This window comes from Mustela nigripes, unplaced genomic scaffold (assembly GCF_022355385.1).
Source record: "Mustela nigripes isolate SB6536 unplaced genomic scaffold, MUSNIG.SB6536 HiC_scaffold_76, whole genome shotgun sequence".
In the NCBI taxonomy this organism is placed as follows: Eukaryota; Metazoa; Chordata; class Mammalia; order Carnivora; family Mustelidae; genus Mustela; species Mustela nigripes.
Genome location: NW_026739491.1, coordinates 2,924,102 through 2,944,921, shown reverse-complemented (window position 1 = coordinate 2,944,921; position 20,820 = coordinate 2,924,102). Strand labels below are relative to the sequence as shown.

Genomic DNA, 20,820 nt, shown 5'->3' with positions numbered 1-20,820 from the left:
TACCTCCCAAATCCAAAACAGAGTTCTCGTGTCTGTTATTTAAACTACCCGTGGATTTTAAACAACTTTTTCCATGCCCTCTCTAACGCCGACTTCTTCCTCTCCGCGTAGTAGCCGGGCCGAGCCACGTTCCTCCTTGCACTGTGCTCTCCCCCGCCCTGGCTCTCTCCTAGAAGGTTATTTGTAGCCTCTTTGGCGTGTCGGGACAGCGGCCCTACTGGGGTAGGAATGTAGCTGCTCTTCCCACCACATGGGCCCCTTAAAGGGACAGCTATGCTTTTTTGGGGGGGTTTCCCCTTTCGGGCTGCAAGAGAAGGGGATGGAACTTTCCTCTCGGCCCCCTGGAGGAAGTTTTGAAAAAGATCAAGGGAAATGGCACGGCACTGGGAAAAAAGAAAAAAAGTGGGGGGGGGGGGGGGCAAAAACGGATACCAAAAAACCCAGAGGGGAGATTGTCGCCTTCTGCCCTAGGGAAAGGGGAGCTGGAAGGTTCTGGGCTGAGACTGTCCAAGAGAATTTTATTGCTCCAGAGCTGTCAAAAGTGCATACACTACTTCTGCCCTGAGACTGGAGGTAGAAAATTGCGTATATTTAATGCTTCACAGAGAAAGGATGGGAGGGTTCTTGATAACTCCTTTGGGTTCTTTTTAAAGATAAAAACTTTATTATTATTATTATTATTATTTATCCAAGGACAAGGACAAAAACTTTCATAGAAACTTCTGAGCACCGGAGACTTCCTGTGCCCATGTGTAAGGACACTTAGTGACAGGAAGAGCTAAACTTTGCCTAACTTGATACTGAACCATCGTTGGAGGTCTCGGGGAGGTAGAGGATGGGGGGAGAGGACAGATTCATGGTTTACCAATGAGACCGAGCAGTTGCTCAACCAGAAATATCACCAAGAAGCTTCCTAATACTGTGTTCCAGGGGCTCATGAAGAAGACAGTGTTTTATACTATGGATGCAATACACTAAGGTTTGGGTGCTTGGGTGGCTCAGTGGGTTAAAGCCTCTGCCTCCGGCTCAGGTCATGATCCCAGGGTCCTGGGATGGAGCCCTACATGGGCTCTCTGCTCAGCAGGGAGCCTGCTTTCCCCTCCCTCTGTCTCTGCCTGCCTCTCTGCCTACTTGTGATCTCTGTCAAATAAATAAATAAATAATCTTAAAAAAAAAAAAATACACTAAGGTTTAAGGTGCTTACTTGGATGCTGCTAGCCCTGTGGGCTTTTCCTAGAGCCTATGTGTTTGGCCTGAACCTACATAACCCTCCAACCTTAAAAGTTTTGTTAAGAAACTTGATTGCTGGTGATAGCCCTGGCTGTCTTTCTCCTGAGGGTTGAGGTGAGGCCTCAGGCAGTGTACCAGGGTTGGAAGAGTAGAAACCATGTTTGTCTTGGAGATCTCTTCCAGGTAAGCAAAAAGCTGAAAATTCTGCTCAGGTGCTTAGGTAGATAGAAGGCTATTTCTGAGGTGAGTGCAAAAGCGTAGAGCTGAGAATGGTCTCTGATTCTCTGGAATCAGAATTCCATCTGATTGTTGTCATGGTGTTTGGTTGACCTTGTCCCTGATCTTGTTGGACTTGTGAAAGATGCTTGGCTTGTCACTGATTTTGGATTTCCTCTTCTGTCCCCTGTTGAATATCAGATAACATCTTTGGGACTGGCACAGGGTATTAAGAATGACAGGTGCAAGGGAACCAGTCTGGCTGTGTCTTGATACAGAACATGTTGGGCATGTCCATCTTCTGGGCCAGCAAAGAACACAGAAGGTCACAGAGGACAGAGTATTTTATAGGTCTTTGCTCACTCTTTCTACTGATTGGCTGCTACTCTTGATCCCTAAGAAGAGGAGAAATAGGAAGGATTGGCTATGTTGTTTCTCCTTTGTAGAGAAGATCAATACTAGGCACTTTTTGGATAGGGAATTTCAGGGACCACTTTAGGAAAATTTGCCTTTTTTTAATGATTGGGCACATCTCATAATTATGAGACAGTTCCATGCCCTTGGTTGAGTAAGTCCATTAGAGCGTGTTCCCGCCACAATCTCTACATTCCTTGGTGAAGCCCAGCCACAAGTTTTGCCCACAGTTGCCTAGGCATGGGGCATCTGGACCCCACACAGTGTCTGAATTAGCATCTCATCTTCAGCCAGGGAAGTCCTTCTCCCCTTCTCAGCATGGTGGGATTCCATGTCCCAGGAAAGACTTCCCACTGACTGGTTGGCTGGCAGAGCCTGGGTTTGGCCCTATAAATAGCTCCAAAGAATGCCTGTGCTTATCACTCTCCATCTAGCTTAGAGCTGACAGGCTCAGGTTCTTTCTCCCAGATACACTCAGGAGCATTCCCTAAATTGGGCTCTGCACCCATTCATTTGTTCATTCATTCAGCAAACACACGTTTGCCAAGCACTAATGTTAATCACCGCGTTTATAGCTCGGTGATTAAGCAGCAGAGGCCTCCCTGGGTTTGAATGTTGACTTTGGTACTTCTTGGTGACCTTGCGCAAAACACTTAACTCTCCCTGAACTTCAGAGTTCTTATACGTAAATGAGGGGAGAGCTGGAGTAGTAATAAATTATCACAGGAGACTATTGTAAAAATTAAATGAGATAATACACTCAACACAGCCTACTCTGTTACTGCAAGCTTGGATAAATGTTAGCTGGTTTTTAGCAAATTTGCATAAGTAGATTAGAGATGGTTCTTATCTTTGGACTATGGGAGCCAGGTAAACAGATCATTATACTGTAGTGTCCTATGCTAAAATGGAAGGTCAGCCCTTCATTTCACCTGGTTTTTTGCTTTTCTCTTTTAAAGATCTTGCCCCTTCCTCCCACCCCACATTGAAAACCTAATGAAACCTAAGCATAGTTCCCCTCCTGTGCATACTTCCAGAAAGGAGATCTGTGAAGCTCTCTCAACCATGGTCTAGGGAGCCCACGCCACCTTAGTTTTCCCAGGAGAGGTCCTAGGAGATGGGGTTTTCCTCTGGGAGCTTCCTTGTTAAAACTCTGGGATCAGGGATGAGGCCAGGCGTCTCTCAGATTGCTGTGACCTGGGGTGAGAGGTGCTGGCTGAGGTCTCTTGGAGCTGGAACAGTTTAGAATTCCAAGCTCTTCCTCCCACTGGCCTGGGAAAGGAGTCAGGCCCCAGAGCTCATAAGGTAGTAATTGCCCCAATTTGGGGGCTGGGCCATTTCAGCACCGCCTTCCTTCGTGACTACCGTCTTCAATCAGGAATCCTGTCAGTGTGCAGGGATAATTGATGTGGGTCTCCAGCCCAGGACTCGCCCCCACCCCCAACCCCCAGCTCCTCCACCCCAGAGTTTGACCCCTGTTGTCTCTTTGTTTCTTCCTTTTAAGTCGGTGCCAGTGATGTGATGTTTTTGGGGACTGCGGAAAGTTGACCGTAACCAGGAGCAGCCGGTAAGAAGAGCTGATTCACTGGCCTTCCTGGCGGTCTGTTGACTCCATTTTCTGTTCTGCATTTTTGATTTAGCAAGAAGCAAACATCTTACGTGCCCTTGGGCACCTCTTTACGCCCTTTCTAGCAAACTTCATTCTTTCGCTGTACTCAGGCATTCCTCTAGCAGAGTGGATTGAGGGTAAGCGTCCCTAACACACCTTCCTCTGTTCATTCGGGTCTGAGTGAGGCAGGGCAGGGCTCTGCCTGAGAGCCAACTGGGGAAAGCCTCGCTGGGACTTGCTGCAAGCCCTGACTTGGCCTACAGGAGCTCCCCCCCTCACCTCTGCGCAGAGCCAAGGATTGGAGCAAAGCCGGAAACAAAAGACTGGGAGCAAACCTCCCATCTGGCTGGAAGGCAGCGACACAAAGGTGCTGCTGCATAATTTATCACCAGAGGTTTTCTGGAGCAGGGGGAGGCTCTGGGCTCAAGGCAGAGCTTTTTGGGGGGAGAGGAACCCTCCTCGTGCCTGGGTGTAGGCTCAGGCAAGTACTGAATAGGATATGGGGAAAGACACCTGATCAGTGCATGAAATAAAGCTTGGAGACCGTAAGTGCCTCTCCTAGCCCAGCAGCTGCATTTCAGGCCAGGCCTACAAGGCAGGGTGTGGGGTGTGGGGGGAAGCCCTCCGAATATTCCTTTGCTTGGCCCCAGCCTTGGGAGCCTGCCTGCCATCCCCTTTTGGGCATGAATGAGGGCAAGAGATAGTTTCTCTGTTGCGTCGACTGTACCCTTCTGGTGACCAAATACAGATGCGAGGTTATAATATCCATGAGCCTAGCAAATAGGAAAGGGGGGGTTCTGTCCTTCTCTTTCTACCCTCCCACTCCTCAGGCAGTTTAGACAAGAAGTTTCTACTACAGGTTCAGAGAGGGGGTAAAAGCAGATGGTTCTAAAATGCATCTCCCCAAAATGAGAATCTCTGCTCTTCTGGAAAGAATCAGGGGTAACCATTTTTTGCCTTGCAAACTGGGATATGTGGTCTAAACAATACAGGGGGACTCCTGGGGCAGTTAATAGTTAAAATCTTGGGGCACCTGGGTGGCTCAGTCCTTAAGCATCTACCTTTGGCTCAGGTCATGATCCCAGGGTTCTGGGACTGAGCCCCACATCAGGCTCCCTGCTCAGCAGAGAGCCCGCTCCTCCCTCTCCCACTCCCCTTGCTTGTGTTCCCTCTCTCGCTGTCTCTCTCTCCCTCTCTTTCTGTAAAATAAATAAATAAATTCTTTTTTTTTTTTTAAGATTTTATTTATTTATTTGACAGAGAGAGATCACAAGTAGGCATAGAGGCAGGCAGAGAGAGAGAGAGGGAAAAGCAGGCTCCCTGTTGAGCAGAGCCCGATGCAGGGCTCGATCCCAGGACCCTGGGATCATGACCTGAGCCGAAGGCAGAGACTTTTTAACCCACTGAGCCACCCAGGCGCCCCAATAAATAAGTTCTTTAAAAAATAAAAAATAAAATAAAATCTTTTGCTGTCTCCCCATCACTGTGACATTTATGGTGCGTTACCACATTTCCCCCTCACAGTGTCCTGATGAGGTACGTAATGTTAGGTTCCTGTTTTACAGATAGGAAACTAAAGCTCAGACACAGCTCGTGAGTAACTGGCGCAGGATTTGAACCCAGAGCCAAAGTTGTTAAGCCTTTAACCCATACAACCCGTTAGTATAGAATATTTTATATCCAAGCTATAACAAAATATTTTATATCCAAGCCATAATAAGATATGATATTTTATATCCAAGCTATAGGTTGGAACTATCTATATTCTCTCTTAGATTGACTTCCCCTCTCTGTTTTCAGTCTTCATCTTCTCATGGATTCTCAATGCATAAAGATTAACTTCTCCATGCTTTTGACGGAGGGAGGCTTTATTTATTTACTTAAAAGAGGTGGCAGAAGGAGAAGGAGAGACAGAAGCTTAAGCAGGATCCACGCCCGGTGTGGAGCCTGACACCCGGCTCTGTGTCACAACCCTGAGATCATGACCTAAGCTGAAATCGAGAGTCAGATGCCTCATCAACTGAGCCACCCAGGCGCCCCAAAGGAGGCTTTAAAAAGCTCCTAGGGAGAGAGATGAGGTTTGTTGCTCTCGTGAAGCCATGTATTACTGTGTGGACCCTGTATTTTGAGAGGTAGGGGGAGAGGAAAGCAGTATTTTGAGCAGCCCCTCACAGAGCACCGCCACATCCAAGCCATGCTGGATTTGTGAAATCTGTTGGCTGAGCTGCTGGGCAGGGTAAGTAGACTTTTGAGGACTTGGATGGATACAGCCCAGTATCATAGCTATGTTACTGGGTTGAGAGAGAGTACAGATCTAGGTGAAGATGAAGGGATCAGTAACTGTGTTATTAATCCTTACCGTGTATTCATATGTATTATTTCATTTAACGTCCCAGCAAGCCTGTGAAGGAGGTACTATTATTGCCCCCATCTGACAATAGAGGAAGCTAATCCAGTTCTGAATTGTTCTGTGATTTAGGTTCTGAGTGCTCTTTTCTATACTTGCCTCCTAGGAAGTGACTGATGATAAAGCCAAGACAAAGGATACTTATGAGCCTTGAGCTCCTCCGGAGAAAGGCATTGAGGAGGACTCTCGCCACAGTCCCCTTGTCCCCCTTTTCCTGTGGTCATTCATGCCACCAGCTTAACCCCTTGAGGGGGACACTGCAGCTTGGCCCGCAGTAGAATTTTTAGACACCCTGAGTCCTGAAATAGCGGGGCTTAATCATGGGGTGGCTGGATAAGACCGCTCTCGGTGAGTCAAATTCTATCATGGTAATAATAAGAGCTGTCCTTTACTGAGAGCCTCGTATGTGCCAAGCATTATGCTAAGTGCTGTTTATGAATTAACTAATTTAATTCTAATAATGTCCCTGTGAGGTAGGGTCTATGCTAATCCGGATTTTCCTGATGAGCAACTAAGGTGTAAAGAGATTTAAATAACATGCCCAGGGGCAGACAGCCAGGAACTAGCTTAGTTTGTTCCCATGCTGTTAACATGAGGCTCCCCGCCTCATAACTTGGGAGGCTGACCATTACGAACTTCTGTACCATGGTGAAGAGTGGCAAGAGACGGACCAGTAATCATGTGTCTGAAGATGCCCCTTACTGAGGCATCCCACTGGGAAAAGACTTCACCCAGTCTTCTCACACCAGGTGAGGCTGGCCTCTAGGGACTTAGGGACAGAAATAAATAGAGGGGCGCCTGGGTGGCTCAGTGGGTTAAAGCCTCTGCCTTCGGCTCAGGTCGTGATCCCAGGGTCCTGGGATCGAGCCCCACATTGGGCTCTCTGCTCGACAGGGAGCCTGCTTCCCTTCCTCTCTCTCTCTCTCTGCCTGCCTCTCTGCCTAACTTGTGATCTGTCAAATAAATAAATAAATCTTTAAAAAACAAAAAAAAGTAGAATCATAACAGGTCCATATCACAGCCTGCCAATCCAGCGGGCAAAAGGAGCTCTTCCAGGAGAAGAGAGTGATTTTGAACTGGGTAGGACCAGGACGCCACCTGAAAAAGAAGATTCCTGTTTTCTTCGGGACAGATTAGGTAGGAAATAACTACTTTTATTCCTGATATTCCGGGCTCCTCTTTTCCTTTGGCTCCAACTCGCACAAGACTCTAGCTGAAGATCTCCTTCATTCCTTCATTTTACAAACGTGTATTGATTGATTACTACATACCAAGCATTGAGCTGTGCGCTGTGACTACAAAGAGAAAACTCTGTCATACAGTTCCAACTGCCAGAAGGCTTGTGGTCTGGAAACAGTGATCCCATAGCGGGCTAAATGCTACCAAAAGAGGAGGCACAGGGGGCCTTTGGAGAACAGACAAGGGGCTTTCAGTTTATCTGGGGCCGCATGGGTCCAGGTGGGGCAGCATCAGGAAAGGGTGCACTTCCTGGCCTCCTATTGCCCACCGTTGACCTTTTTGGGTGTTGGTTCTGATGTTTTCTAAGCAAGCTCTGTCCTTTGAAACAGGGGCTGCTTACAGGTGCTCAGGGTTCTCCCGACTACAGATATCTTGTGGATGAGGCAAAATTCATTTCTAAGTGGCTCCTTGCTGCCACCCCTTTTAGTTATGTCAGTTTTGTCTCGCTCCGTGGGCATCCCTTTCAGTGAGACACACTGACTATGTGGGCTGCCCAAGGAGCTGAAATCAGGGGCTTGGTCCCTTGATTGGCCTGGAGGTAGTTTATTTCATTTCACATCATTTATCTTCATTCAATGAGGTTAATATCCTCACCACTGCCACCAGTGGGCAGGAGGAGAGAGGAGAACTTCGGTGTGTTGCAAAAATCCTTGTCTGACGATAAGTGAGTGATGGTTCCACCCTTTCTGCTGTCATCCCTGTCCTGCTGGTAGCCGTCCTATCCCGGCATTCACAGGATGTGAGCCTTCTTGTTTCTGGTTCAACTTGAAAAAGCTGCTCAGTAGCTGTGTACAGTCACTGTCCACCGTGAGCTGCTAAATGACAGGTGTGCCTCCTGCCCTGCAGCTGAGTGTTCTATGGGAGGGTGGAGAGCAGTGCCTCTCTAACCTCAAGGATGCATCAGTGGCCTCTGGGAAGCTTGTTGCAAGTCCAGATCCTGAGGTCACATTAAGAGAAGAGTACTGGTCTAGGGGTCAGAATGGGGCTGCCATCCTGGCTCTGCTACTTACCCCATGACCTTGGCCGAAGGAGATGACCTTACTTATTAAGTGGGGACTGCAGTCACTACTTAAGGTTATTTTAATGATTAAAGGTGAAGGCAAGTAGGCGTGCACATGTGCCTTGCAAACTCTGAAGAGTAACTGCAAAATAGTATTATTTGTTGTGAGAAACCCTGTTCGTTTGTGGACCAACACAACATGAAGGCCCTGGTTCAAAGCACTGGGTCTCCAGACTGTCCCTGCTTCACTACTTTTAGGGCAAGAGACGTTGGTCTTCAGTCTGAGCAGTGACCAGAAGGAGAGCTGACTGCTTGAGATCCACAAACTCGCTGTCTATTTGCTAATCGAGAATGCATAAAGGAGAGGGATCCCGAAGTCTCAGTGTCAGAAATTCCCCTTTTTGACCTCCACCTTTTGGAAATTCTTGTAATAGCGATACTACTTATTGGGAGGCAGTGAAATGAAGTGATTAAGAACAGAGGCTCTGGGATCAATCTGCCTGGGTGTGAATGCTGCCTTCAATCCTCCGTTAGTACCTGTGTGACCTTGCTGCAGACTTCACCTCTCTGTGTCTCAGTGTCTTTAAGTGTAAAATGGTGACAATAATAGCAGTGTCACCTCCCAGGGGTGTCAGAGCATTCAGTGATGGAACATAAGAAAAGCACTTAGAAAAGTATTTGAGGGACGCCCAGGTGACTCAGTCAATTAAGCAGCTGCCTTTGCCTCGGGTCATGATCTCAGGGTCCTGGGATAGAAGCAGGGAGCCTGCTTCTCCCTCTGCCCGCTGCCTCCCCTGCATGCTTTCCCCTTCTCCCCGGTCAAATAAATAAATAAAATCTGAAAGAGAGAGAAAGCAAGCAAGCAAGCATCTGAAGGGCATCTGGTAAGTAACATACTCAGTAAAATATGATGGTTGTATTTTTATAAAGGTTTTGTCATATGCTAGTCCTGTGGTCAGCAGTTTACATGGTGCCCGTTTCATGGATGAGGAAACTGAGGCTCAGAGACCTTAATCAACTTGCTCAAAGTTGTAGAGCTGGTGGTAGAACCAGGACTTGAATTCCAGTCTCTCTGACTCCAAAATCTGTGTTCTTTACTACAACGTGCCACTACATGTGATATACCACCAAATGGATGCCGCCCTTCTTTCCTTCAGAACAAGGCTGTGAGAAATTGGTGAGGTGGCTGAGGCAAGGGAGGCAAGGTATAAGTGGCCCAATTTTGGTGAACCTCCCAGGAAGACCCTAGGAGCCCATTCACATGTATACCCCAAACCGGATGACTTGCCTATCAAGGGTAGGGAACACTGGGGAGAGATCTCTTCCATAGTTGAATTGCTTTAGGTCAAAAGGCCCAACCCCCTGGAAGCTGAAGGGAGTGTGGCTGGCAAATAGCTTTCAAGGCCAAGAGCACAGCTGAGTACTGCAACTTAGCACTTTCCAGAGTGAAGACTGAGCGTGCCACCGGCCCTCCTCTGTTTCCTTTCTTCACTCTTTTTGTTCAAAAGGGTTAAAGGCTGTCCTTTCTGATCACAGCCAGGACTGGCGTGAAAAGGCAGCATTCCACCTCCAGGGATCCAAGAGAGGCAGCGGTTGTCCAGAGAGCTGGCTTTTTGGAGAGTAATGTGTCTGTGGAGAGCCCAAGCCCAGGGTTTGCCTGATGGTGGCTGCCTGACCTCCCCAGGCCATCATTCCCATGCTGCTCTGCGGGGCAGGAAGTCGGGGCTCTTCATTGCCAGCAGTTAGCTGGATGCCCACCTGATGGAACTTTATTCTTGAAGTCCGAGGGGGAAATCAGGACTTCTTTTATCATACAGCCAAAGGCGGGGGTGGGGCCCTAAAAAAAAAAAATCCACCGGGAACTAAAGGCTCCTCTACCTTCGGTATCTTTTGTAACTTGCACACGGCACTGGCACCACAATCCTGCTGTTCTTGCTCTCCTAATCCTGGTGCTTTGGGGAAAATTTAGCCCCTGCATCCGCAACAGCCCACGCCCCCAGCCTGCATTTACTGAGCATCTCCAGTGTGCGCCAGGGCCTGAGGTCAGCTTCGTCCGTGTTTACCTTCTGGTCCAATCCTTTTCACAAACGAGGAAGCAGAGGCTCAGGGAGCTAAGCGACTTGTGCAAGGTCACACAGCTGGTCAGGGGAGCCTCGTCTGTCTGCTCCAGTCCGGGGGACCTCTCCTGCTTTCCTCCCCTGCTCCCCTCACCTGGCTTCTTCCTCTCTGGTGTTGTCACCCCTTCACCCAACGTGAATTCCACATTGGTGTCACTCCCGCTCCTTGCTGTGTTCTCAACCTCTCTCGACATTTGGGACTGGACAATTTCTGTGTCGTGGGGTTTGCCCTGTACCCTGTAGGCTGTCCAGCGGCATCCCTGGCTTCTACCCATCAGATGTACCGCCAGTCACGACAACCAAAAATGTCACACATTGCCAAATGTCCCCGTGGGGGGAAACCATCCCTGGCTGAGAACCACTGAGTCAGACTTATCTTCCCACTTCCCCGTTCCTCCCTGTCAGGGGGATCTGCATGCTGGGAAGCCCACCGAATGGGAGTCCTTGGGAATATTTAGTCTTTGCTATTCCAGACAGCCAGTGTCCCTTAAAGTAGTGCCAATAGCTGTGATGAGCTGGTCTCAAAAGTTGTTCCCGGACTGAGTGAAAAAAGCCCCTTCCCTTCTCAGTGCTCTCAGAATAGGCCCAAGAGGATGGGGCTGGGTCTCCAGTGCTTCCCTGGGGAAGAATCCTCCGTCTTGCCCTTGCATAGAGACCTGGACAGACAGGAGCCCTGGGCTAGGAGTAAAGCCTTCCTCTGAAGTGTAGAGATGCTGTACCTCTCAAAACAATTCCTTTGGCTTCCAGAGGAAATCCAGCATCTTTTTTAGGGCAGCTGATTGCCTTAGCTTGTGGAGGGGGAAAGCAAGGTCTCGGTTGAGGATATGGTGAAATCTGTGGTCCTTTACTCCAGAAGTGTACGTTTCACCTATAGTTTCAGTGGTTCACTGATCCCAAATGCTGGCCATCTATCCATCCATCCATCCATCTGTCCATCTGCAGGGTAGGATAGGAATCCATGCCTTATGCTCACACTTACCTTTTGGGGGTTCAATTGGAGAGGGACAGCTTCAGGGCTCTCTCCTTGCTTTTGGAGAGGATAGCAGTACACCCTTTCATTCTGGGCCTAATTCCTTCCCTTTTCCACCCCAGCCTGAGGGCAGGGCCCCGCTAAGGGGAGGAAGGGGAGAAGAAAGCAAGGAAGAGAGATGAGCAATGAGCGGTGGCCCCCTTCTTTCCCAGCTGCAGCAGCCCAGCGGGTTAGATGAATGCAGGGAGGGGGGGAGAGTGACCCTGGCAGAACCCTTTGTTCCAGCTGAGGCTGGAGCAGGGGCACTGAGCCATTCACACGCCATCCCAGGGCATCCTGCTGGGCACGCTGGGGAGGGGGCACAGCAGCCGGTCATGGGACTTGGCCAGGCAGATAGCTCCATGTTCAATAGGGAAGCCCAGCTGCGTGCTGCTGAGCCTGGGGGAGGGGCAGCTTTTGCCATCCTTCCTCCGGGCTGTGGCCTGTCCTACAGACTGGTCTCAGTCACTCTGTGGAGGCAGGCTGGTCCCTCCGCCCTGGGGCTCTGCTTCTTCTAGTCAGCCTCCCCAAAGGTGAGTTCCGACCTCTGCTCAGGAGACTCGCAACACCTGTGCTGCTTCCTGCTCCCCTGTGCGGACTCCTTATTCCAAAAGGGGCCCCTGCATTTTAATTTCAGTGCTGGAATTCCTCCCTGGCCAATAACCAAGGGTCTGGTCCTGGCCTGAGACAGAAGCATCCATATTTCCATCTAGCTTTGGAGAGCAGGGTACTGAGTTTCTCTCTGCATCACTCTTTCTTCCCTCTTGTTCCTTTTCCCTAAGAGCACCGTCTCTCTGAGTGATATCATTTATCTCTGGTCTCTTGGGGGTACTGGGCAAAAAGCCTGGTCCTAGAGGGGGTACCTGAACTGCTTATGAATCCAGAGCCACAGGTTATCTTCTGGACCATTTGTGCCTTGGAGGAAGGCGGAAGGCATGACTGCATGATCTGTATCACTGTGGCTCCCTGGGTGACAGTGGCTCCAGACTAGGCTTGTCAGCTTTGCTCTCTAGAATGGGCTTTGGTTGGGCAGAAGCAGAGCCCTCACAGGTTCCTTTCCCCTCTGCCCAGGCCTCGCCAGCAGCCCCGAGTGTGCTTGTGGTCGTAGCCACTTCACGTGTGCGGTGAGTGCCCTCGGCGAGTGTACCTGCATCCCTGCGCAGTGGCAGTGTGACGGGGACAACGACTGCGGGGACCACAGCGATGAGGACGGCTGTAGTAAGCATCTCCCTCCCCCACCAGGCACCTCCAGCCTCCCTACACCCCCCCCCCGCACCCTGGGCAGTGGCAGGAAGCCATAGAAGAAGGACCCAGGGGTGAGGGTCTGAGGGAGTATTCTGTGCACTGCCCGGGTCAGACTCCGCACATTGGACTCCTGTGGAGGTGACAGATATTGACAGAAGGGTGGTTTCTTCACTGCATATATGGCTCCAATCCTCCTGTCTTCCCTATATTTCCACGCAGATATGACCAATAAACTGTGACAAGTGTGGAAGGAAACACCCTTGAAAACCGTAGGCAGTCTCTTTAAATAGATCTCTCTGTATTCGTGTGAATATATACTCGTACTCCGTATATATATATTAATGTGCATACTCCATGCGGATGCAGATCATTTCTGTTTCTCATGCTGGTATTCTGTATAATAGGAACTTTGCAGGAAATCTTACAGTCTCTTTAAACCTTCCTTTCCACCAGCACAGTAACGTACGCGCAACAGGCTCGGGCATCGTGCCCCGGATCCCTGGACCTCTCGCTGCTGAGCCAATTGTCTGGGGTGCCACTGAAGCACCTATGTCTGAGGGTGGTTAATTAGTCTAATAGGTTGGAAGCTGCAGCCTGGACCTTGTTAACCTCCACCGGTTCGGCTAATTGTGGTGATAAGTGGCTCACTGTCCTGTGCATTATCTCGAAAGACCGCCGTGAGCCAAATGTAATTACCCCCACTGTTACAGTCAGAGAACCTATGGCTCAGACAGGGTACCTGACTCACCCCGTGGGATAAGTACTGAGTTCTAGAACTGGAAGTTCAGATGTGTTAATCTTCATTTAACAGGAGGAAAAGGAAAACAAAAACAAAACACCTCTTTTTCTTGCTCATGTTTCTCTTACTGCTTTCCTAGCGGTTTGGGTTTCCTTGGGCCACCCTACCCTGGGAACCCCTCGTGGCCATTCCCTGCAAATATTGTGGCTTCTTGGTTGTGGTTTTTTCTTAGCTTCTCCATCAGCTGGGGGCAGGCATGGGAGTCTGTGAGGAAGGACCGTAGGTCACGTCGGGAGACGCAGGGGAAGGAGTGTTGGCACAGGGTCTCCAGCCAGGTGAGGCTGTCTCGGTAAATATCCCAGACTGATTCTCTGTTGCCCTCTTTTCCCGGGACTCAGTGCTGCCCACCTGCTCTCCTCTCGACTTTCACTGTGACAATGGCAAGTGCATCCGCCGCTCCTGGGTGTGTGATGGGGACAACGACTGCGAGGACGACTCGGACGAGCAGGACTGTCGTGAGTGCCGGTGGCGCCAGGCGGGCTCCATCAGGCTCTGCTGGGAAGGGATTCTCAATCGGAAAATGATGCCCCAGGTCCACATCTGCTCTAGGGTCTTCAGCTCTTTGTCCCTCCTTTCACTTTCCCTCTTGGTTAGATGAGCCCAAGAGAGGGCCCCCTGCTTTAGATCCCTTATGGCAGTGTTGGAGTAGCCCGCCGGTCCTGTTCTTGGGGCTTCCTGTTGGGCTTGCAGCAGCCTGACAGCTCTGTGCCCACAGCCCCCCGGGAGTGTGAGGAAGATGAGTTCCCCTGCCAGAACGGCTATTGCATCCGGAGCCTGTGGCACTGCGATGGGGACAATGACTGTGGTGACAACAGTGATGAACAGTGTGGTGAGTGGAGCTCTGGGGGTGGGGGTGAGGAGGATGGCTGCGGTGGTCTGGCCTGGGGGAGAACAAGCAGCAGCGGCTCTAGCCCGGCTGCACGGTGAACTGCCTGGGGTATCTGGAGCACCTGGAGGAAGGCTGAGGGGTAGAACCATGCAGACCCCAGGAACCACAGGACTGGAGCCCAAGGCCCAGTGTCTCCAGGCCAGGGACAGAGCCGTGGGGACCCCCTGAGAACCCCGGCATAGGAGCTCATGGCCCAGTCTCGCCAGGGCCACCGCTTCCCCCACCACAGTCTGCACCAAGTCTGTGATGTCTGGCAGGGACTGGGTCAGATCCGCAGGGGCAATAGGGTGGGCATTGGGGACGATCAAAGGAGGGCGGCCTATAGGGCTCCTGCAGGATCGCTGTCCCCTTGCGTCCCCCAGACATGCGCAAGTGCTCTGACAAGGAATTCCGCTGCAGTGACGGAAGCTGCATCGCCGAGCACTGGTATTGCGACGGTGACACCGACTGCAAAGACGGCTCTGACGAGGAGAGCTGTCGTGAGTGGCCCCAGAACCCAGGCTGGTGGGCTGGGCCGGGCAGAGGGTGGCATCCCAGGGGCCGAAGGCCGGGGCAGCAGGGTGCATGGCCATGGCCCTGGAGGGCGGGCTCTTCAGGAACAGCACCTCAGACGCTGAGCAAGGCTGGGAGCATGTTCCCTGGGTGCCGAGGGGAGGGCCCGCTTAGGTCCAAGCACATGGAAGTCCATCAGGGCCATCCCAGATGAAACTCACTTTCCTTGCCTGAACGAATTACCCCCTGGAGGAGTCAGGGCCTCTCTCCTGTGTCCAGGCCTGAGTGTACGCCCCTTCCTACCCCTGCCTGCCTTCCAGCCTCAGCAGTGCCAGCGCCGCCCTGCAACCTGGAGGAGTTCCAGTGTGCCTACGGCCGCTGCATCCTCGACATCTACCACTGTGACGGGGATGATGACTGCGGAGACTGGTCAGACGAGTCCGACTGCTGTGAGTGGTCTGGCCAGCAGTGCGGAGGAGGAGGGAGGGAGGCCAGGCCCAGAGGAACTCCTGGGGTGGTAAGGCACAGGTGCCAGCTGGGGCACGAGCTCCGGGGAGGAGTTTCCAGATTCTTGGCTCCCTGTTGGGCAGAGATGGAGGAGGTGGGTGCTGGGGCCGGGCTTTCTGGTCTGCCCTGGACACTGTGTCCGGGACTGGCTAGAGACAAGAGTCTGTCCTATTTCCCCAGCCTCCCACCAGCCCTGCCGCTCGGGAGAGTTCATGTGTGACAGTGGCCTGTGCATCAACGCGGGCTGGCGCTGTGATGGCGATGCGGACTGTGATGACCAATCAGATGAGCGCAACTGCAGTGAGTGGGGGCAGTGCCAAAGGGCAGGGCTGAAAGTAGGGAAAGGGCTCTTGGAGCCAAAAAGGCCACCATCGATGAAGACAGATGGGGCAAGCAGGACTGTCGTGGACGGTGGTGTAGGTTGGGCACAGCACAGAGGTGCTCAGTTTGAAGGGATGCTAGTCACACTGTGGATGTACACATTCTGTAACTATATAGATTTGTATATTTGTCCCTGCAGTTTTCTCACGAGAGGCAGGAAGGCATCTTGATGAAAGGTTACCTTTTGTCTAATTTGCGCAAAGACGCCATTGGGAACAACGGTGAAGGGGGACAGTGGCGTGGATGCTGACATGGGCTGCAGTTGGGGAGGCAGGGTGGGGCCTTGGACCACAGAGGGGCAGAGCCTCAGGCCACAGCGGGGCCAGCCTCTCATGAGGCCTTTCCTTCGTCCAGCCACCTCCATGTGTACGGCTGAACAGTTCCGCTGCCGCTCAGGCCGCTGCGTCCGCCTGTCCTGGCGCTGTGATGGGGAGGACGATTGTGCAGACAACAGTGATGAAGAGAACTGTGAGAACACAGGTGGAGTCTCCCGGGGTTCGCTCAGGCCCCTTGGCCCATGGTTGAGTTGGCAGACAGGGGTGGACTGAGGCTGTCACCACTGCCATTCCGGTGGGCTACAGGGATGCTTACAGCACATCTTGCCCACGGCCTGGATTTTTCTTGCCCTTCTCAGTTACCAGTGTCAAAGCCAGGTGCCTCTGTTGCCTGCCCAGCCGTGTGGCCTGGGACACATCAGCCACCTCTCACGTTCCGACTCATACACAGTCAGCCCACCTGTTGCTCTGGCCTTGTGAGCAGGCACTGTTCTCTGTGGCTGACGGCGCCAACTGGCCTGGCCATGCTGCCGGGTGCGGGACACACGCGGATGCACTCTCTCCCTCTGTCCCACATCCCTCACCGTCCCACTGTGGTGTTCCTGGGGAGCAAACGAATGCAGACATCCAGCCAGCCCTGTCTGAGCTGCTTCCTGCCCCGGACCCCAACCCTCCCACCTTGAGTCTCATCTGTCTCCAGTTCGCCCTAGAAAATGACAGGCTCCCGTCCTTTTGTTGACGTAAGCCCTGCCCTGCTGTGACCTGCCTCTCTCTACCGCCCTGCTCTGCTGCCTCCCTCTCTAGGAAGCCCCCAGTGTGCCTCGGACCAGTTCCTGTGCTGGAACGGGCGCTGCATCGGGCAGAGGAAACTGTGCAATGGGGTCAATGACTGTGGGGACAACAGTGACGAAAGCCCACAGCAGAACTGCCGTGAGTGTCCCCAGTGGGCGGGCCTGGCCCCTGGTCTGTGGCTGAACCCCACCCATGTGGTTCAAAGAGAATCCTCCCCGGGGATTCGTGCGGCCTCGGGAGCTGTTCTTCGTGGTCCAGGTGGAATGCCAAGTTGGCTGTCTGGGGGAGGATTCTGGGCTCAACTCCCATCTCTGGCTTGGCTGGCACAGGGCCCCGGACGGGTGAGGAGAACTGCAATGTTAACAACGGTGGCTGCGCCCAGAAGTGCCAGATGGTGCGGGGGGTGGTGCAGTGTACCTGCCACACGGGCTTCCGACTCACCGAGGATGGGCACATGTGCCAGGGTGAGCTGGGGCCTGCTTTGGAGCTGGGCAGGGGCAGCGGACAGACAGCTGTGTTTCCCATGGGTCAGACATTTGACAGACGCGACCTCCTTTCATCATCCCCTTAGCAGGTGGCGATGGTCCTGTCTGTCTCACAGATGGGGAAACTGAGGCCCAGAGAGGTTAAGTAACTTACTGACGGCCACAGAGCCGGTGAGAGCAGAGTTGGGATTCCAGCCCAGGTCTCCATGACCTTGACGCCCTTAACCGCTTGTTGTATACCCTTCCCACTGGGCCTGGAGAGTAAGATGGGTATGTGGGCAGGAAAGCGACTAGTCAGCCTGAGATTTGGGGGGAGAGGGTGGCAGAATGGAGATCTGACCCCGCCCCGTCCTCCCAGATGTGAATGAATGTGCTGAGGAGGGGTACTGCAGCCAGGGCTGCACCAACAGCGAAGGGGCCTTCCAGTGCTGGTGTGAAGCAGGCTACGAGCTCCGACCTGACCGGCGCAGCTGCAAGGCTCTGGGTAAGGGCTGTTGACATTCGGCTTGTTGGGAAGAGGGCTGAGCCTGGAGACATCCAGGGGCTCCAGTCCCTGGGGATTTGCTGACAGGTAGAGAGAGTTTTCCTCTCAGGACAGTGGAGCTGTGAGTTGCATTCTGAGCCCCAAGAAAAACTCTGCTGGGGTGGGGTGGGTGGGAGAGTATGCTTCGGAGGCTCCCACTCTTCTAGTCCAGTCATCAGCAGCTGTGGCCATGCCCTCAGCGGCAGGAGGCCACATTTGTCTGCTGAGGATTTGGGGGTGCATGCTGACACGTGTCAGGGACAGCTCTGGAGCCCAGTGGGGGCCCCATTTCTATGCCACGTCCCAGGGCCGGAGCCTGTGCTACTGTTCGCCAATCGCATCGACATCCGGCAGGTGCTACCGCACCGCTCCGAGTACACGTTGCTGCTCAACAACCTGGAGAACGCCATTGCCCTTGACTTCCACCACCGGCGTGAGCTCGTCTTCTGGTCGGACGTCACCCTGGACCGGATCCTCCGTGCCAACCTCAACGGCAGCAACGTGGAGGAGGTTGTGTCTACAGGGCTCGAGAGTCCAGGTAGGGAATGAGGCCCGAGGGGAAGGGCAGGGCCACAGCATGTACAAAGCAATCGTGGAAGGAACAGGATAGTGGCTCGCAAACCTTGGGCAGCAGAACATCTTTTTCTTCCGGCGAAATCTTGGATGGAATTCTAGTAGCGAAAAACGTGAATTTTAACGGTTCAGGTTTATGATATTTGCTCATTATTGGGCTCAATAGTAATGAGATGTTTTGATGAATATAATCATTTGGAATCAGAGATTTATGGGCAGCAGCTACGATTCGTTCTAAGCCTTTTTTTTTAAGATTTTATTTATTTATTTGACAGAGAGAGACACAGCAAGAGAGGGAACACAAGCAGAGAGGGAGGGAGAAGCAGGCTTCCCACCGAGCAGAGAGCCTGATGAGGGGCTCGATCCCAGGACCCTGGGATCATGACCTGAGCCGACGGCAGATGCTTAACGACTGAGCCACCCAGGCGCCCCTACAATGTGCTCTAAGTTTTAGCATTTGGTTCAGCTCAGAATTTTGTCTTGGTTGCTTTGTATTAAGGATAGTCTCCTTGATCCAGAGAGATACATCCAAATGTTTACAGATTAAAAAAAAAAAACAAAAACAAAAAAACAAGAGCTCACTCTATAATCTCAGCCCATTCTACAACCCAGTGAAATGGATTAGAATCTGGCATCACGCACATCTGACTCATAAGCCTATGGAACTTCTGAAACACCTCTACAAAACTCTGAGCCACAGTTTGCAAACGCATGAGCCAGAGCGGCAGGAGACTCTGGGCGTGGGTCAGGGAGCCGGGATTCAGGAAGCAGAATGTGGTTTGCTGTGAGGAAGAAGTGCTTGGCCTTGGACAGTTCCTTGACTCTTCTGTGCCTCAACTCCTTCATCTTCACAGGAGTTCTAGTATCTAGTTCCCAGAGCTGTTATGACGATCAAGTGAGTTAGTATACATAACTATGGTCAGAACGTGGTCAGAATATGGTCAGAACAGTGTCTGACCCAAAACCTTCATGTAAGATTTTGCTCTGTCACTTCAGCCCAGAGGAGCGTTGGCTGAATCCCTGACCCATTCCTGCTGTCTCTTTCCATCAGGGGGCCTGGCTGTGGATTGGGTCCATGACAAGCTCTATTGGACCGACTCAGGGACATCAAGGATTGAGGTGGCCAACCTGGATGGTGCCCATCGGAAGGTGCTGCTGTGGCAAAACCTTGAGAAGCCCCGGGCTATTGCCTTGCACCCCATGGAGGGGTGAGTGAGTTGAACCTCAAGCTTCCAATCCCTCCTGCAATATCTAGCAACAGTTTCTAGGCCGCCTGGGCCAGACCTTGCTGGGGGGGCCTCTTCACAATGTGGCATTAACACCATGGGCTGTGCACCCAGACACGCCTGGATTTGAGTCCTGGCTCTGCGCTAAATGGCTGTGTGCCCTTGGGTCAGGCTGTTTCTGCCTCCGCTCCCTCACTTGCTCCCTCACTTACAATTTGTGATTTTTTAAAAAAGCACACCTACCTCCCAGCTGTGTGAAGATTAAAAGAGACTCCTTTTTTAAACTGGAGATATAATTGACATATAACCATATATTAGTTTCAGATGTACAGCATAATGGTTCAATATTTGTGTATATTGCAAAATGATCACTGCAGTAAGTCTCTTTAATATCCGTCACATATGACAGTTACAACTTTTTCTCGTGATGAGAACTTTGAAGTTCTGCTCTCTTAGCAACTTTGAAATAATACAGTACAGTGTGACGATCTATAGTCACCATGCCGTAGGTTACATCCCCGTGACTGACTTATTCTATAACTAGAAGTTTGTACCTTCTGATCCCCTTCACCCATTTCACCTACCCAAAATGAGATGCATTTTATTTTATTTTTTTAAAGATTTTATTTATTTATTTGACAGACAGAGATCACAAGTAGGCAGAGAGGCAGGCAGAGAGAGAGGGGGAAGCAGGCTCCCCATTGAGCCCTATGTGGGGCTCGATCCCAAGACCCTGAGATCATAACCTGAGCCGAAGACAGAGGCTTTAACCCACTGAGCCACCCAGGTACCCCAAGATTTTATTTATTTGACAGAGATCACAAGTAGGCAGAGGGGCAGGCAGAGAGAGAGCAGCAAGTAGGCTCCCCACTGAGCAGAGAGCCCGATGTGGGGCTCAATCCCAGGACCCTGGGATCATGACCTTAGCTGAAGGCCGAGTTTTAACTCAGTGAGCCACCCAGGTGACCCATGAGATGCATTTTAAATGCCACAGTACACATTAGATCATTGCAGGTACTTAATATTTTTATTATTAGCTCATAGGGTTGATCTAATTAATAAAAAGTAGTAATTTTTGTTATTAGAAAAAAAAAATCTCCCACAAGGGTTGGGATTTTTGTCTGTTCTGTTCACTGCTATAATCCTAATCCCTAAGAGACAGCCCTGAAGGTATTATTAAAAAAGAGAGAGAGAGAGATTTGTTAAATGAATGAATACCCTGCTAGAGACATTTAAGCTCAGACATTTAGAAGACACTCTGTGGACTACACACAGAATGTGTCTCCTACTAGTTGGAATCCCTTGGGTTAAACAGATAAAAGGCCCCAGTCTCGCTATTATTCCTGTTACGACCTGCTGTCCGCTGCCTGTCTCTCAATTTCCTTTTGTCTC

At 51.4% G+C, this 20,820-nt stretch overlaps 1 protein-coding gene across 1 annotated transcript in view; it reads left to right on the top strand.

Annotated features, from left to right (window-relative positions):
• LOC132008261 (low-density lipoprotein receptor-related protein 4) overlaps positions 1–20,820 on the top strand; it is a 50,514-nt gene that overhangs the window by 1,509 nt on the left and 28,185 nt on the right. Inside the window, exons 2-13 of the mRNA XM_059386796.1 lie at positions 12,313–12,459; positions 13,624–13,740; positions 14,001–14,114; positions 14,537–14,653; positions 14,987–15,115; positions 15,354–15,473; positions 15,909–16,034; positions 16,634–16,759; positions 16,951–17,085; positions 17,465–17,590; positions 17,937–18,167; positions 19,254–19,410. Of these exons, the coding sequence (XP_059242779.1) occupies positions 12,313–12,459; positions 13,624–13,740; positions 14,001–14,114; positions 14,537–14,653; positions 14,987–15,115; positions 15,354–15,473; positions 15,909–16,034; positions 16,634–16,759; positions 16,951–17,085; positions 17,465–17,590; positions 17,937–18,167; positions 19,254–19,410 (1,645 nt within the window). The remainder of the gene's footprint in view (positions 1–12,312; positions 12,460–13,623; positions 13,741–14,000; positions 14,115–14,536; positions 14,654–14,986; positions 15,116–15,353; positions 15,474–15,908; positions 16,035–16,633; positions 16,760–16,950; positions 17,086–17,464; positions 17,591–17,936; positions 18,168–19,253; positions 19,411–20,820) is intronic.